General features: G+C 39.1%; 1 protein-coding gene across 7 annotated transcripts in view; it reads right to left on the minus strand.

Annotated features, from left to right (window-relative positions):
* Positions 1-12,168: 12,168 nt before the first annotated feature.
* Positions 12,169-18,663, minus strand: part of ENOX1 (ecto-NOX disulfide-thiol exchanger 1) — a 561,055-nt gene continuing 554,560 nt past the window's right edge. For all 7 annotated transcript variants that reach the window (XM_045076639.1, XM_004759254.3, XM_045076640.1 and 4 more), the window contains one exon: positions 12,169-13,158. In XM_045076639.1, the coding sequence (XP_044932574.1) occupies positions 13,027-13,158 (132 nt within the window). In that variant the 3' untranslated portion in view covers positions 12,169-13,026. The remainder of the gene's footprint in view (positions 13,159-18,663) is intronic.

Consider the following 18,663-nt stretch of genomic DNA (forward strand, 5'->3'; position numbering starts at 1 on the left):
TGATTGTAAGTCATAAAAATGATGCATGATATGTTGATTTGATGTAACAATCAATGTCTATTTAATAAATGGCTGACAATGGTTTTCATACATTATCTCCACCTGAAGACAATGTTTGATTTTCCAGCCCATACTTCACATTCTAGCTCAAAACATACTAGAGAAAAAAACCTCACTTATACATAAACATATTCAAAGGCAAAAGATTTATTTATTGATGAGGGCTTCAAATTGACCAATTTTTAGCGTTTTCTTCTGAAAAGAAGAAAGCTTTCCAAAAAAAGATTGCTACCAGATGTAGTGGATTACACAGCACTTGCTTAGATATGAAAAGCGGATGAAATGGAATATTCTGGTTTCTGATTCAGCCCTATTCTTATCTACACATAGCTCTTCTTAAGTGAACTTGACAGTGTTGTGGGCTGATATTAAGATAGACGACTTTAGTAAACAAGAAAAAGGGTTTCACTCCCTACAATAGTAAATGGGCTTTATAATAGAAATTTCTTTGTGCAGAGGAAGATATTACAATTTTCAACACACAATAAATATATTTTCTAGACAAAAAAATGCATTTCATTACATGCAATTCACTTTCTATTGTACATTAACCACTTTCTTGCTTTGTGTAGAGAAGTGCCATTTTCTACTGTAAAATGTCTGCAATTTATTTTTATGAGTCTGCTTTTCCTATGAAGTAAGAATATTCCATTACATAACCTTGTACTGATAAATGTACATTATATAAGAGGTGAAATGTGCAATATAAACATCTGAGCTTTTATTGTTTGGGTATCTGAGAGAAGAGTTAAAATTTTGGACCAGAACAGCTAATTTTATTAAAAACCAGTCTATAATTGCTAGGTTTACTGGAGTCATTTACTTTGATTCTCTCTGCAACCATAATGGATATGTATGTTCTCTAAAATAATACTATTGCATGCTTCAGCTACAACCACAACTTTTCCTGATGATAACTCTGCTGGGTTTAAAAAATATTTATTTATTTATTTACTAATTTATTTAATCCTTGCTTATTCTATACCTTGTTGACCATCATTCAAAGTGCCACGTGTCCAGAGCCATATAGTTTCTTCACAGTTGAAGGTATTTGACCCTGATTACTGTTTACTAGAAATAGCTCAAATAAGTAAAAAATGACTTAAAACAAAGAATTCCTGCTCTGCATTTTCTCTTTGTTGAGGGTCACAGTGACTATGACTGCCCAGTGGCCTGTAAGAGTTATGAGAGTCTTTGTAGGTTAGAGAGTTAGGGTTATTTTGCTTATGTCTTACACTTGCACATATCAGATGGACTGTTTGTAGGGATGATGCTTGCCTTATACTAATTATTTTATTCTTACATTTAGAAACATAAACACTGTTTATCCCTAAGGAGGGGGTAGTAGGGGAAAGGGCTTGCCTCCTTTGCTTGGTTGGAATGGTGTATCTAAGGTACGATTTTTATGTGGAACATAAGCAATAGCACAGAGGACCATAGGGGAAGGGAGGGAAATCCAAACAGGGAGAAATCAGAGAGGGAGATGAACCAGGAGAGACTGTGGGGCCTGGGAAACAAACTGAGGGTTTCAGAGGGGAGGGGGTTTCGGGGGAGGAAGTAACAGGGTGATGGGTATTAAGGAGGGCACATGTTGTGATGAGCGCTGGATGTTATACACAACTAATGAATCATTGTACACTACATCAAAAACTAATGATGTACTATACAGTGGCTAACTGAACATAATTTAAAGAATTAAAGAAAAAGAAAGAAAAAAAAAGTATGATGTTTGAAGGAACGAGTGCCTTCAGTTGGCCTGGCTCTATGTTAGGAGCTGTACGCATCGTATCTTATTTACCCATCACAGCAACCCTATGAAGTAGGTTTTCACATGACCATATTATGAATCTGGGACTAGGACCTCACTAGGCACCGAGTTCCATGCCTTAGTCACAAGCCCAGCTGATGCTGGGGCTGGGACTCTACTCCAGCACAGTCTGGATATTCTCCTATACAGTATGAAAAATTTCAAAATATTTGAAGCCCAGAAATGAAAAATAAAATTCACTTGAAAGCCAAAGAAGAAACCTGGAGGTGGTGGAACTAAGACACACTATTTCTGGTGATCTAATATATAATTCATTATGATTTGTTTAACTCTGAGATGTTCCCTTGGTGTGCTACACTTACAAGCACAGGCCCAATGGGGATACTCTAGGTTTGGTGCCAGGCCACGGTAATGAAATGAGTATCGAGATACAGTGAGTCAGGTAAATTTTTTGGTTTCCCAGTGCATATGAAAGTTATATATACATTATATGTAGTCTGTTAAGCATGTGGTAGCATTATGTTTAAAAAACGGTGCACATACCTTAATTAAAAGTACTTTGTTGCTGAAACAGGCTAACCCTCACCTGAGCTTCCCAACCCTCCCCTGAGCTTTCCTCAAGTCATATCTTTTTGTTGGCAGAGGGTCTTGCCTTGATATTGATGGCTGCTGGCTGATCAGGATGGTTGTTGCCGACAATTGGGATGGCTGTGGCAATTTCTTAAAATAAGACAATGAAGTTTACCCCACCCATTGACTCTTCCTTTCATGAATAATTTCTCTCTAGCGGGTAATGCGGTTAGCTTCTAAGACTTCTTTCAAAATTGGATTCAGTCCTCTCACACCCTGCCTCAGCTTTGTCAGCTAAATTTATGTAATATTCTAAATCCTTCATTGTCATCTCAACAATATTCACAACATCATCACTGGGTGTAGGTTCCATCTTAAGCAGCCATTTTCTTTCTCATCCATAAGAAGCAACTCTTTCTTCATTTGTTTTCATCATGAGATTGCAGCAATGCAGTGACCTCTTCAGACTCTACTTCTAACACTATTTTCTCAGGCTCTTGCCACCACCTCTGCAGTTATTTTGTCTGCTGAAATCTTGAACCCCTTTAAAGATGTCCATGAAGGGTGGAATCCGCTTCCTCCAAACCCTTGTTAATGATGGTATTTTGACCTCTTCCCATGAATCACAAATGTTCTTAATGACATCTAACATAGTGAAGACTTTCTAGAAGGTTTTCAATTTACTTTGCCCAGAGCCACCAGATGAATCACTGTTTATGGCAGCTATAGCCTTATGAAGTATATTTTTTAGATTAATTTTTAAAATTTTTATTCTAGTGTAGTTAACATACAGTGTTACAATAGTTTCAGGTGTACAATATAGCGATTCATCAGTTCTGTGCATCATTCAGTGAGCGTCATGGCAAGTGGACTCTAAACCCCCTTCACCTGTCTCACCCCCTCCACTTACCTCCGCTGGCAACCACCACTTTGTTCTCTATAGTTAAGAGTCTGTTTCTTGGTTTGTCTCTCTTTCTTTTGTTTGCCTTTGCTCATTTGTTTCTGAAATTCCACATATGAGTGAAATCATATGATGTTTGTCCTTCTCTGACTTATTTTGCTTGGCATTACACTCTCTGGCTCCATTCATGTTGTTGCAACTGGCATGATTTCATTCTATTTTATGGCTGAATAATATTCCATTACATAAATACCACATCTTCTTTATCTATTCATCAGTCAGTGGACACTTGGGCTGCTTCCATAGTTTGGCCATTATAAATAATGCTGCAATAAATAAAGGGGTGCATGTATATGTATCCTTTTGAATTAGTGTTTTTGTTTTTTGGGTTTTTTTTTTTTTTTTTGGTAAATACCCAGTAGTGCAATTACTTGATCATAGGATATTTCTATTTTTAACTTTCTGGGGGAAGTTCCATACTGTTTTCCAGAATGACTGCACTAGTTTGCATTCCCACAATAGTGCCAAAGATTCCTATTTCTCCACATCCTCCCAACACTTGGTATGTCTTGTGTTTTTGACTGTAGCCATTCTAATAGGTGTGAAGTGATATCTCAGTGTAGTTTTGATTTGCATTTCCTTGATGATTAGTGATGTTGAACATCTTTTCATGTGTCTGTTGGCCAATTGTATTTCTTCTTTGGAGAAATGTCTGTTTATATCTTCTTCCAACTTTTTAATTGGATTATTTGCTTCTGGATGTTGAGTTGTATCAGTTCTTTATATATTTTAGATCCTAACCTTTATCAGTGATGTTATTTGCAAATATCTTCTCCTATTTAGTAAGTAGTTTTAGTTTTGATTGTTTTCTTTGCTGTGCAGAAGCTTTTTATTTTGATGTAGTCCCAATTGTTTATTTTTGCTTTTATTTCCCTTGCCTCAGAGGTATTTCTAGAAAGAAGTTGCTATGGCTGATGTTGGAGAAATTATTGCCTGTGGTCTCTTCTAGGATTTTTATAGTTTCAGGTCTCAAATTTAGGTCCTTAATCCATTTTGAATTTATCTTTATGTATGGTGTAAGCTGGGGATCCAGTTCCATTCTTTTTACATGTAGCTGTCCTGGCCTCCCAGTACCATTTGTTGAAGAGGCTGTCTTTTTTCCATTGCATTTTCTTTCCTCCTTTGTCATAGATTGATCATATAAACATAAATTTATTTAAGGCTTTCTATTCTGTTCTGCTGATCTGCGTGCCTTATTTTCTGCTTGTACCATACTGTTTTGACTACTGTGGCTTTGTAGTAAAACCTGAGATCTGGAGTTGTGATACCTCCAGCTTTGTTTTTCTTTTTCAAGATGGTTTTTGTTATTTATGGAACCACAGAAGACCTCATAAATCTAGGGATTGTTTGTTCTAGTTCTATGAAAAATGTTGGTGTTTTGGTGGAGGTTGCATTAAATCCGTAGATAGCTTTGGGTAGTATGGATATTTTAGCAATATTTGCTCTCCCCATTCATACACATGGAATGACTTTCCATTTCTTTGTCTTCAACTTCTTTCAATGTGTTATAGTTTTCAGAGTACAGATCTTTTAACTCCTTGGTTAAGTTTATATTCCCAGGTATCTTATTTTTGGTTTAATTATAAATGGGATTGTTTTCTTAATTTCCTTTTCTGCTTCATTATTAGTGTATAGAAATGCAATAGATTTCTATACAATGATTTTGTATTGTGCAAGTTTACTGAATTAATTTATCAGTTGTAGGAGTTTTCTGGTGGGGTCTTTATGGATTTCTATGTATAGAGAATATCATGTCATCTGTGAATAGTAAGTTTTACTTTGGATGCTTTTTATTTCTTTTTGTTGTCTGTTTGCTATGGCTAGGACTTCCAGTACTGTGTTAAATAGTAGTGGTGAGAGTGGATATCCCTGGCTTCTTCCTGACCTTAGGGAATACACTTTCCATGTTTCCCCTTTGAATATGATGTAAGCTTTGGGGTTTTCATATATGACCTTTATTATGTTGAGGTATGTTCCCTCTAAACCTACTGTGTTCAGGGTTTTTATTTATGAATAACTGTTATACTTTGTCAGATTCTTTTTTCTGCATCTATTGAAATGATCACATGGTTTTTATCCCTTCTTTTTTTATGATGTGGTGTAGCACATTGACTTGGGAATATTGAACCACCCTTGCATTGCAGGGATAAATCCCAGTTGAACATGGTGAATGATTTTTTTAATGTATCATTGGATTCAGTTTGATAATATTTTGTAGTATTTTTGTAGTATTTTTAAATACTTTGTAGTATTTTGTAATATTTTGTAGTATTTTTTGCATTTTTGAATTTGGTTCATCAGAGATATTGGCCTGTCATTCTCTCTCTTTTTGTAGCATCTTTATTTGGTTTTGGTATCAGAGTAATGCTGGCTTCATAGAATAAATTTGGAAACTTTTCTTCCCCTTCTGATTTTTGGAATAGTTTGAGAAGAATAGGTAACAACTTTTCTTTAAAAGCTTGGTAGAATTTACCTGTGAAGGTGTCTGGCCCTGGACTTCTGTTTACTGGGAGGTTTTTGTTGTTGTTGTTGTTTGTTTTGTTTTCTTTTTGATTACTGATTCAATTTCAGTGCAGGTAATCAGTCTTTTCAAATTTTATATTTTTTTCCTGATTTAGTTTTGGGAGGTTATGTTTCTAGGAATTTATCCATTTCTTCTAGGTTGTCCAATTTGTTGGCATATAATTTTTCATAATATTCTCTTACAGTTTTTTGTATTTCTGTGTTGTTGGTATTTCTCCCCTTTCATTTCTGATTCTATTTGAGTCCCCCCCCCCTTTTTTTTTTTTGGTGAGTGTGGCTAAAGGTTTATTGATTTTTGTTGATCTTTTCAAACAGCTAGCCCCTGGCTTCGTTGATCTGTTCTATTGGTTGTTTTAGTTTCTATTTTGTTTATTTTTGCTCTAATCTTCATTATTTCCACAAAGTGTATTTCTTAACAAACCTTGAAAGTCAGAATTATGCCTTGATCCACAGACTAAAGTGGATGTTGTGTTAGCAGCCATAAAATAACGTTATTCTTGTACATCTTTATCAGAGCTGTTGGGTGATCAGGCACATTGTCAGTGAGCAGTCATATCTTGAAGTGAATCTTTTTTTTTTTGAGCAGTATGTCTTAGCAGAGAGGTTAGAATACTTAGTAAATCATGTTGTAAACAGAGGTGTTCTGGGCTTTATTCTTCCATTTATGGAGTGTAGGCAGAGAAGATTTAGTATAATTCCTAAGGATGCTAGGATTTTCAGAATGATAAATGAGCATTGTCTTCAAGTCACCATCTGTGTTAGCCCCTAACAAGAGTCAGTCTGTCTTTGAAGCTTTAAAACCAGGCGTTGACTTCTCCTCTCTTTCTCTTATGAAAGTCCTAGATGCTTTTTTTTTTTTTTTTTTTTTTTGCCCAACAGATGACTAGTTTGTCTACACTGAACATATGTTGTTCAGTGTAGCTACCTTCATTAATGATCTTAGCTGGGTCTTCTGGATAACTTGCTGCAGCTTCTACATTAGCATTTGCTGGCTCACCTTGCAGTTTTATGTTCCAGAGAAGTCTTTCCTTAAACCTCATGAGCCAGCCTCTGCCAGCTTCAGACAAATTCTCAGCATCCTCACCTTTCTCAACCTTCCTAGAATTGAAGAGAGTTAGGGTCTCACTCTAAATTAGGCTTTGGCTTCAGGAAATGTTGTGGCTGGCTTGATCTTCTATCCAGACCACTCAGACTTTCTTCATCTCAGCAATAAAACTGTTTGGCTTTACCATTCGTATGTCTGCTGGGTTTTAATTTTCTTCAGTAACTTTACTTTTGCATTCACAACTTAGCTATGTGGCACAAGAGACCTAGCTTCTGGCTGTTTTGGCTTTTGACATGCCTTCCTCACTAAGGGTAATGTATTCTGGCTTTTGATTTAAAGTGAGAGACATGCAACTCCTCCTTCCACTTGAACACTTGGAGGCCATTGTAGGATTATTAGTTTAGCCAAATTTCAATATTCTTGCATCTCCGGGAATAGGGAGGGAGATGGAGGAATGGCCAGGCAGTGAAGCGGTCAGAACACACATAACATTTATCCTTTAAGTTTGCCATCTTATATGGGTGCAGTTTGTGGCACCCCAAAACAGTTGCAATAGTAACACCAAAGATCACTGATAACACAAACATAATAATAATGAAAAGTTGGAAGTATTATGAGAATTACCAAAATGTGACACAGAAACATGAATGGGCAAATGCTATTGGAAGAGTGGTGCCAGCAGACTTGCTTGACACAGGGTTGCCACAAACCTTGCATTTGTAAAACATACAATATCTGCAAAGCACAATAAAGTGAGATGCAGTAACATGAGGTATGCCTGTAGTTTGTTCAGATACTAATGACAGTTGATTGAATATTCGTGTTAACCTCTTACCTTTTTGATATAAAGTGAACCAAGCTGTAAAATTTTAGGCATCTCTAAAATCTATGTTTTCTCAGTTTATGAGAAGTAACTGAGTTTTGGTAAAATAGTTCGTATGCTTTCAGGATGAAACATCTCTTATTCAGCGGAACAAACAGAGCAGCCATTTTTGATAAAAGGAACATCCCTAACCCTTACCCAGAAGAAAACCAACTTGTTTATCATATCACATTTGTCACATGGATATTTGTTAAAGAGCCTTGTTTTCTACACAATTCCTACAAGTGTTTTCTACTTTTGTCCTTTCATTTTCATCATCCTTGATGAAAAGGAGTTTATCCAGATGGAAAAACAAGCCTCTGTACTTTCAAATGTTAGTTTTGATGTGGTATTTAATAAAAGCGTTTATGGGGATGCCTGGGTGGCTCAGTTGGTTGGACAACTGCCTTCGGCTCAGGTCATGATCCCGGAGTGCCAGGATCGAGTCCCACATCGGGCTCCCAGCTCCGTGGGGAGTCTGCTTCTCCCTCTGACCTTCTCCTCGCTCTCTCTTTCAAATAAATAAATAAAAATCTTTATAAAAATTTTAAAAAATAGAAGTGTTTACGTTTTTTAAAACATAGACAATTGACTTTCCCTTGCTGCAGTAGGTAAAGGATACCTAAGCCAGCAAGAAGTGTTCTCACACAATGGCATATTATTCTGTCTCGAAACAGGAATGAGGCTCCGACACGTGCTACAATGTGGGTGAGCACTGAAGGCATTGTACTGTGAAAGAAGTGAGACAGAGAAGCACAAATACCTTGTTTCCATCCCTGTTCTACAGAGCTGGACACAAAGTAGACAATGAGACACAAGTAGAATTGAGATTACCAGAGGCTGGAAGGAAGGGTGAAGGGGGTTGGGGTTTTTTTGTTTGTTTGTTTTTTAATGGGTACCTTAAAGGTTTGTTTTTTTTTTTTTTAAGATTTTATTTATTTATTTGACAGAGATCACAAGTAGGCAGAGAGGCAGGCAGGGAGAGAGGAGGAAGCAGGCTCCCTGCTGAGCAGAGAGCCTGATGCGGGGCTTGATCCCACAACCCTGGGATCATGACCTGAGCCGAAGGCAGAGGCTTAACTCTCTGAGCCACCCAGGCACCCCGGGTACCTTAAAATTTTTTGGTGGGGATGATGATGAAAAATTATAGTGGTGACTGGAAGCATAACTTTGTAAATCTATTTAATGTCACAGAATTGTACAATTACAAATGGTTTAAATGGTAAATGTTATGTATAGTTTGAGACAATGAAAAACATTTTGAAAAAGAAGGTAAGAATTCTGCCAAGATCTTACAACTGAGGAGCAGAAAGTTCTGGCTTCTGTTACTGGGCCTGATGTCTGAATATGTGCTGGTTCAGCAAATTCGAAAAGTTCCTGTGTGGGCTCCTTCTTTCATCCATTTGGTTCATTCCATTGATAAATATTTATTTAAAAATAAAAAGTCACGGTCTGGCATCTAGACTGAGGATTGGAAAGGTGAGTAAGGGAGCCTGTGGGACTGGGAGAATAGCCATTTCACATATGATTAAAATACTGTGGAAAGGCTGCAGGAGAAATACAATGAATAGTGGTGGGAACTTTGGAGAGGAGGTTCCTGAAGGGATCAGGGCTTCATAGAAGAGTCGATAATTTATCTGGGTTTGAACTTTGCGAAGGAATTGGTTGCTTTTGGTATTTTGGTAATAGGCAGTACATGATCACTCTTGATTTTATGCCTTGGAATCTTGGATCTAAGATATTTGCAGGCTTTTCAAATATTTTGTGACTTTTTCCCTTAAGGGTACCAGCACACTGCTTCCTGGAGGTGTGAAGACATGTTGGTTTGTTCTCTGTTCTGTTTTTTAAAAATTATAAGCAAAACAACTTTGGGAAATAATTCAAAGTAAATGAGACAGATTCAGATCTCTCAAAGAGCTTAGAATCTAATAGGGAGATAAGGTAGAGACAGCTGGGTGGTAAGGGTTTTAAACAGTCAATGTGGGATAGCTGTGCAGGGGAGGGAGAAAAGTATGGTGGGGGAGGGTAAGAGTCTTTGCACTTACCCCTTAAGGCTTTGTCGGACTGTGGTAACTAGATACAAAGAGATAATTTTATTTGGATAGAAAGGTAGGAACAAAGCAGAAAGGCAGCAAATATTTAGTCCTATTCAGGGAAGCAGTAAAAAAGCAAGCCGGAAAGGCCCTTTGGGGCTAGGTTATGAGGATCTCCACACTTTCAATGTTCTGCCTATTCGAGGAGTCTAGGAACCATGATTTGTTACTGGTAGATTTGGAAGAGAAAGGCTAGCCATCTTCACACCCATTCTCATGTACATGGGATGGCAGAGAAAAAGGAGAGGAAAAGCCGTGATCCAGAAGCCCTGGATGAACACTGGGCTCCTGGGAGGGGTGGGAATACATTGAACTAGAAATATGACACAGTGAGAACATCTTTGGAGTCAGTCAGCTGTGGGTACAAATCCTGTAATTTGTAATTTGTAATCTGTGTAGACTGCCAGATTACTCAGTACTGCTGAACCTCGTTCTCCGGGTGTGACAAATGGGGATACTGGTGTCTTTACGTAGGATTGTCCTGAGGGTTCAAGATAATGGGGCAACACACATATGTAGACTCCACATGGCCCCAGGTGATCCCTAGGGTACCCTCTGAATCTGAATGTGAAATGAATTTAAAAGTTTTTCCTGCAAATATAACTTACTCCCATAATTGAAGTTACATTTTAACTCATATATTTCTAGACAATTAAAATAATGAATTTCAAGCAGCAATAAAACCACCACAGCTAAAACAGATTCCCCTGGTACAGAAAATTTTCTCTGGGAATTACTCAAATATTTTGAAATGCTGTGTTAACTATTTTAATCCTATATGTTACCATTTCTACCTCAGCATGGTGTGTTTACAGAATGGTGTTCTTTCGGCAGATCTAATCTAAGTTCCTTTTCCTGATCCAAGCTCTGAGTTAGGGTTTTACTCTGTGAATTGTATCCTGCTAAAGTGACTACAGGCACTACATGAAAGTGTGAATGCACATTTGAAAACCTCTCCCGTGCTTTCCATTAGAAATAGTCTAGATTGCGGTATCTTGTATCTCTATTAGATTTTAACTAGCCAGATTATGGAAATATTTTTCTTCTAATTATTCTTCAAGCAAACCTCTTAGGTTTTCTGTTTGATGATGTGTGTATATGAGGTTATCTCCTTGCTGATGGTTGTATCCTTATTTGTGTGTCCTGACCTAGAGATAAACATGTCAGGATGATGATAGTGGTGGGAATTGATAGATGGTATTAGAAAGGCCTCTAGTGTTTCAGTATTTAATATGATATTGACATTTAGCTTGAATCCCAAAGCACCCTGTTCTAGCTTTCCAGTCACCTGGCTCACATTATGTAGAAACCTTTGGGAAAATATCTTTTTCCTGTTGAACTTTGAGCTCATGAAGGACAGGGTCTTTCTTTCTTTCTTTCTTTCTTTTTTTTTTTTTTAAAGATTTTATTTATTTATTTGACAGGCAGAGATCACAAGTAGGCAGAGAGGCAGGCAGAGAGAGAGGAGGAAGCAGGCTCCCTGCTGAGCAGAGAGCCCGATGTGGGGCTCCATCCCAGGACCCTGGGATCATGACCTGAGCTGAAGGCAGAGGCCTTAACCCGCTGAGCCACCCAGGCGCCCTGACAGGGTCTTTCTTACTCATATCTGTATTCACAGGATTAGCATTGAGCCTGAACAAAACATGCAGGTATTCATGGGAAGCATGACTAAGTACCTTAATTTATCAGGGCTCAATAAAAAGATCCTAAAGACAATAACTTCCTATGTAATAGAAAATTATTAACATATTTTCAGAATTTTGAAGAAGATCACTATTGAGTAATCTTCCTAAAAAAAGTTTCATTTAAAATCAATATTTTGAATACTTGTCTTTTTTGTGATTCTTATGTAAGAAAGCAGGAAGGAGATACAGTTTAAAGCTCTATCGTACTTGTAATTAAATAGTGAAAGCCCAAATTCTGACGAAACTGTTGACTCAAGTGTGAATTCTTTAATTCCTTTTCTAACTTGTATATTTTCCAGAGAACATACAAATAAATACATCCCGGAATTAATATTAACTAATTGGCTCTTTTGTACTTGCCTCTGTAGACAAAAAACAAAGGTAATATTTATATTGATTGTATTTTGATTGAGGTGTTGGTATTTTAAAATGCTGTGTACCCTAATGCTGTATAATCCTCTTGTCTTGGTACTTCCTACCTTAGTTTTTATAGATTTCTGTTTGAAGTAATGTTTTGTCTCTACATCCTTCATGTAGACAATCATTTAAATATGGTGAGGATATGAGATGGAACTGAATAATGGTGAAGAAAGGTATATCAAAGAATAACTTGCAAAACCTTTATGGCCGAAGTCATATTTATTGAAAAAAATTAATATCTTTGCTATAAAATTTGTAACAGGAATATTTACTGAATGTTTATTTTGATGCATAAACCTGAATATTACATACCAAGTACAAGACAGCAGCACTAGCTTTCCTTTATTTACATTTTATGAAAATCGTTACGCAGTCCATGTTAAAAGAACTTATGATGGAGAATTGTTACATTAGAAAAATAATATTCTTGATAAAGCATTCTCAAGGAGTCCAAGGAGTCCAATCACATTTTCTGCCTCTTCAATAAGGCAAATGTCCCTGGAATAGCATATAACTTAATTTACAAAATACAATAAATGTTCAGACACATATTCAAGTTTCCTTTTGGTATGATTTTTCCTTACTGTAAAATTACTTCTTATTTTTATTTTTGTTTTTATTTTTTTACTAAAACAGAAAGACTTTCAGGAAAATGTCATTGAATGATTTCAGCTATACATTACATATACAACTCTGCAGCCTAGCGACAACCATTGCTACACCGTCATTAACTTTAAATATTTTGCTGGGTGAGCTATTCTCAAATGTAGCATATTTTAAGATTTTGCCATCATTATGACTGTGGAATCGTTGGTTTTCATAGGAAACAGATCTGTCACAGTATGAAGCTTTGTTTTAAGGAACTGGTACACAAGCACATTTCCACTCACAGGAGAACGCCACAGATGTAACTGAAGTCGGGCCCCGACGGCTCCACAGGGGCCCCAGGCCGGACCATCCCCAGCCTCCAGTGCTCACGCTGCACAGCCCTGGCCCCGTCAGGCGCCTTCGTTTCCAGAGACTTGCCAGCTCTTCACAGTTAGGTCGTTTTAATTCCTTCAAAGGCACACAGCTTCCACCTTTTTTCCAGTGTTGCTCCCACGCCTGTGAATTCCTGTTTAAACATGCGTGGCAGCCTCATCAGAAGCATTTCGATTTCGTTTGCAGATATCTGTTAGAAAGAAAGAAAAGTCACTTTTGGAGACAAGACTCCTCAGAGAGGAGGCAAGGGGTTGGGTAGGGATGCACTTGCCCAGGGAGATAAATGATATGACTGGACTGTCAAGTCATGTGCTTGGGAGAGGAGCGCTGGTCAGGGGCTGGACGGGGCTGTCCTGGTCTCCAACAGCTGGCAGGGCTGGGCAGGAGATGGGGTGCAAATCCAAGGCTCACCATTCCTGTGCATGGCTAGCCTACTGGGTAGTGTTATGCGTGAACAGCACTCCCCACCCCGATGTAAAAGGATAGAAGAATGGGATTTAAGAGAGCTGAGAGAGAGTTCATCACCACTCCTGGTGCACCCATCCTCTTCAAACAGGGCAGCGCTTTTAGCTCACTCAGTGAGGGCCAAGGGGCATCTGGGTAGATTTCTGGCCATCCTAACTTCTCTTTCTTTAATTTTCACAGAGACCAGAAGATCATACAGATTTAGAAAGAAATGAGACCCAGAACCTACAACCTGAAAGTCTCAACATCCATTCTTAAAGTCCAGGTAGTTTTTAAAAAAAAATTTTTAGGTTTTATTTAAGTAATCTCTACACCCCATATGGGGCTTGAACTTGGAACCCTGAGATCAAGAGTTGCATGCTCTTCTGACTAACCAGCTAGCACCCTTCCAGGTAGTTCTTTATTTCTTCTTTTAAATTAAAAAAAATTTTTTTGAATATTTTATCTGCTTATTTGAGAGAGAAAGATAGCAAGAGAGAGCCCTGACTGGGGAAGAGGGGGAAGAGCAGGCTCTCTGCTGACTGGGGAGCCCAGTGTGGGACTCGATCCCAGGACCCTGGGATCATGACCCCAGCCAAAGGCAGATGCTTAACTGACTAAGCCACCCAGGGACTCCTATCCCCACCCCAGTAGATTTTTAATGCAGTTTTTTTCTTCTACCAGTTTTTCTTTATTACATACATTTTCATACCAATAACTCATTTTACCTTAAATAAAGGACATACCAGCCATGATCCTCCTGATTTAACAGTCATTGTTCTCGTCTTCCTGTCTTTGTTTCCCAGCCCATGTGCTTGCATGGGGATCTCCTATAGCAAGGTGGCTAAGAACCTGGAACCAGGGGGCTAACATTTTTGTTTGAATACTGTGTCTACTATTGTTATGAGTTAAATGACTCCAGCCAAGATAATTAGTCTCTCTAAGTCTCAGCAAATGGGAGTAACAACATGTAATAAGGATGTATGAAGACTACTGGCTTAGCATAGCTTTAGCACATAGAAATGTTTAATGACTCAGACCTATTATTATTTTTCATGGTACTATCACTGGACAGATATCATTTTAGAGTCTATATTTTCCATTTAACGTTTAAATGCTAAACTTACTTAACATTTATTTTTAAAGGGGGACCAAATAGACCAGGAAGTTAAATCGGTTCATTTAATCAGTTCACATGAAAAATATGTCATATGATATTTTCAATATTCCTAGGCCTATAACCAAACCAAACCAAACAAAACAAACAAACAAACACACACCAAAAAACCTTTCGAGGCAGACCTGAAAGTTGAAGTAAATTGCATTCTGAAATTTTTGTGTGAATTATTTTGAAATCTGAATGCATTTTCCTCAAAAACCATGTTAAAGGGATTATTAGATTGCCAGGTCAGCCCACAAACGCCTATTAAACAAATGATTAAAAGGTTGCATGTGATTTTGAAACTTTTTCTTCAGTGAGCACTGTGCAGAATGCCTTCCCCAGTGTCCTCATTCCACTGTCACAGCACTCCTATGACATACATGGGGCGAAAATGTTAGGCTCTATCTTCATTTTATAGCCAAGAAAGCAGAGTGAACTACAGAGGGTTAAGTGCTTTTTCAAAGAGAGAACTGGGAAAGAACCCACCGCTTGTGCCTGGGAACTAGGCATTGGTATGCTTTACGTGCTCCACATGATTTCAGCAAGCTGTGGGTGAAGAACTGGGAGTGTAGTGCTTTCTTCTGAAATATCAATCATCTGGGGTTCCTGTTAAAAAACTCAGATTCCTTAGCCTCTTCTCTGGAGACTCTGATTCAGCTGATCTCGGGTGTAGCTCATAGACTCTATTTTTGATAATCATCCCAGGATATTCTTAAGATCAGGTATATTTGGGTTAAGAATGGGATTTTAAATCAGACAGGCTTGGATTTTAATCTGGCTTAGGCCAACCTGTGTAACCATGGGCGAGTCATTTAATAGCTGTAATTCTCAGTTGTGTATTCATGTATAGAATAGAAGTAATCTCTCAGCCTGATCGTGAGGATTATACATGAAATGTACCATGGTGCCTGGCACGAGACGCTTTCTCTCTCTATATGTACCAGACAATGCTGATAGAATACGACACTGTTACTAACCTCTTTGTGGTAGGTGGGTCAAGCTCTGTGCTCCTAAGCCAAAGCAAACACAGAGAAGTGTGTAGTCAAACCCACTTTCACTTGGTCTAGAAGGCAGTTTTCTGAAGCCAAGTTATCCTCTTAACCTCCTTTCTTTCCTTTGGAGGAGGACGGCCCAGGTCGTCTACAATAGGCTCAGGTCTCCCCTCAATTCAAGTGATACCCCCTGAGAGGAGCTGTCCTTCCCCAGATCAGGCAGAGCCACAGAGAAGCTGCCAAAGCCCCAGGTTAACAGCCAGCCCATCTCAGGTTTATTTTCAGGATAACCATCAGTTCCCTGGAAAAGTAGGGAAAGGAGCTTTGTGGTGTTCATTAGGGAGGAGAAAAAGCTAAATTCTTGAGGGTAAAATAAAGTTTTGATGTAAAGATAACTCTATCTATGCAGGTAGTGCCCCCTAGCAGCCCTGTAGCTGATTGGGAGAAGTGTGACAACTCCTAAGTCTTCCCCTGACTCTTGAAAACAATTCTGTTAATTCTCACTATACTCTCATAAGACAGGGATTGATTTACAGACGAGGACACTGAGGTCCAGATAGATTAGGGACCTTGTGCATGGTAACCCAGGAACTGAGTGGAGCTGGGCTGCAGATCCAGACTTCTTGGCCTTGTTCTCAAACACTGATGCCAGCCGCCACGGGGGGCAGGGGACTGTCTCCCTGTTGGGGGAAGGTGCCCACAGGGAAGGGGTTTGTGTACTGGAGGGCAGGTCTGTGATGAACAAGACTTCAGAGTGTTAGGAGTGTCAGTAACGAAAAACTGAGAATTCCCAGCTCAACCAGCTCAGACACATTCCAGTGCTAACGCTTGGGTGCCCCCACAGAAACCTTCACCAAAATAGCCAGCAGATGGTGGAGAATCTTGTTTTCCACAGTGCCTAGACTAGAACCACAGAGGAAGCTGGAGTAGCCTGCTGGAGGAGAGAGGCAGCCCCCCTTCGCGAGTCTTCCCTGGGAGGCCAGGTACTGAGCATGAGCATAATGTGCATTCATTCTCTCAGCTCTTTAAACCCGTGAACAAACTCACTTGCTGGAAGAAAGGAATGTGGAGGGAAAACATTTGGAATCCAGTCATGGAACAACCATTAACCAGCTTCATCGACTTGTCTAAATCACTTAATCTCTTTGGGTGTTCCCTCATTTGTAAGACAAGGGAACTGGAAAGAAATCCCTGGATGTTCTAAGATCTTGGATTTGGGTGCTGGCCCCGCCATCTGTTAGCACCGGCCTTTGGGCAAGCTACTTAAAATTCATGGGACCGCTAGGTTGCTACAGAGCTCTCATACTGACAGAATGGGCTAGATCTCCTGTGCGCTTTAAAGCACAAATGGCAACTGATAAACGTAGTAGCATGTGCTGTGCTGCGTGTACTCTCCTGAGTGCTTCTCATGTAGTCAGTCATTTATTACACACGGTAGTCCATAAAACCCATTTTACAGAGGGTAAAACTGAGGCACAAAGATGTTAAATAAGTCACTAAAGTCCCCACTAGTAAAAATGGGATTTGAAATTCTTATGATTACTTAGTTTGGATGACCAATTAGCCATTCCTTGGATTTTGCCAGAGCCGGAAATTAGCATAATAGAAATGAGTGTCCTCAAAAGTAGTTAATGCTGAGTGGCTTTTGGTAGTGCAAGGTAACCGCCTGAATATGGACAGGGATGTGTCACAAATACAGACGAGACCACCTCAGAACTACCCAAAATCTCCATTTAATGAGGCTCAAAGATGAATTCCAGAGCATTTCCTTAAAGATGTTTTGTATCTCATGCCAGAGGAAAGTTCAAGGAGAAACTGCTTTTAAGTTAGTTTGATGGTTTTTAAAACTTTCTCTGTCCTGACAGAATAACTTCGATGATATATCACATTTTGGGATTTTTCAAGACAAAGAGCAAATTTAAATTTTTTTTTTTTTTTTTTTTTTTTTTACCCTGTGGCCAAAGAGTTTTTACTTTTGCCTTGACGATATCCTTCATCTTCCTACCTATAATTTCTTGGTTTTGAGAACTGAAAGAGTCCTGGAGTCCTCACATAAGACAAAGCAGCCAGATCTCACTGGTTAAGCTCTGAGTGAGATATACCCTAACCTGTCCTCAAATCCATTCTGAGCTCAGGAATTCTAAGTGCCTGTCTGTCCTGGGTGGAGGGCACTGGGAGTCAGGGAAGGGGGTACTCAGCCAGCAGGTAATGTGGGGCTTTGGATGCCAAAGCCAGCCCTGTTTTGAGGGTTCAAATACACGTGGTTGAGAGACCTCTGTATGGCATTACCATCTAGGTTAGAGACCTGTGCTGTGCCTGTCAAATCTCATTTACCCATACACCATGTAGTCGGAGCTCTAGAAAGTGGGGACGATGGTCACAGATGTGATGCTTTCATCACCTGCTTCCTCAGCTGCCTGTTGTCCCAAAAAAAATTGGTGGTCTGTGTATTTTCAGTCTTTGATGTTGTCAGTGGATCCCTGGCCACCTCTGTTTTGTTTAAAATTTTCTAATTCTGACATCTGTTCTTTTTTTTTTTTTTTTTTTAAAGATTTTATTTATTTATTTGACAGAGATCACAAGTAGGCAGAGAGGCAGGCAGAGAGAGAGAGGAGGAAGCAGGCTCCCTGCTGAGCAGAGAGCCCGATGCAGGACTCCATCCCAGGACCCTGAGTTCATGACCTGAGCCGAAGGCAGTGGCTTAACCCACTGAGCCACCCAGGCGCCCCTCTGACATCTGTTCTTTTAGAAATGATTGATTTGTTCTAATTAAGGGGGAAAAAAAATGAGAAGGAATAAAGGCTCCATGTAACCAAGGGGCTTGTGTGCTGCTAACACTGTGGAGGTAATTTCTAAGATCTGCTTGATTTATTTTCTGATTTGCTGACTCCAGCCCAAGCCCACTGCTTCCTTGCCAGGCCTCTAAGCATGTATATAAATTGACACAAGCAGACATAAATCAGTTTTATTATGGGGATGGTTGGCTCCATGTCCCATATCAGTCAGGCAAGAGAAGCTGAGTGATAAGGGGTTCTTGTTTGAGGCACTGAAAAGACCTGGCATAGGCTTTGTCAAGGCTGAAGAGTCAGGGAAGCCA

Source organism: Mustela putorius, unplaced genomic scaffold (assembly GCF_011764305.1).
Source record: "Mustela putorius furo isolate JIRA1106 unplaced genomic scaffold, ASM1176430v1.1 tig00000179_pilon_pilon_pilon, whole genome shotgun sequence".
Classification (NCBI taxonomy): domain Eukaryota; kingdom Metazoa; phylum Chordata; class Mammalia; order Carnivora; family Mustelidae; genus Mustela; species Mustela putorius.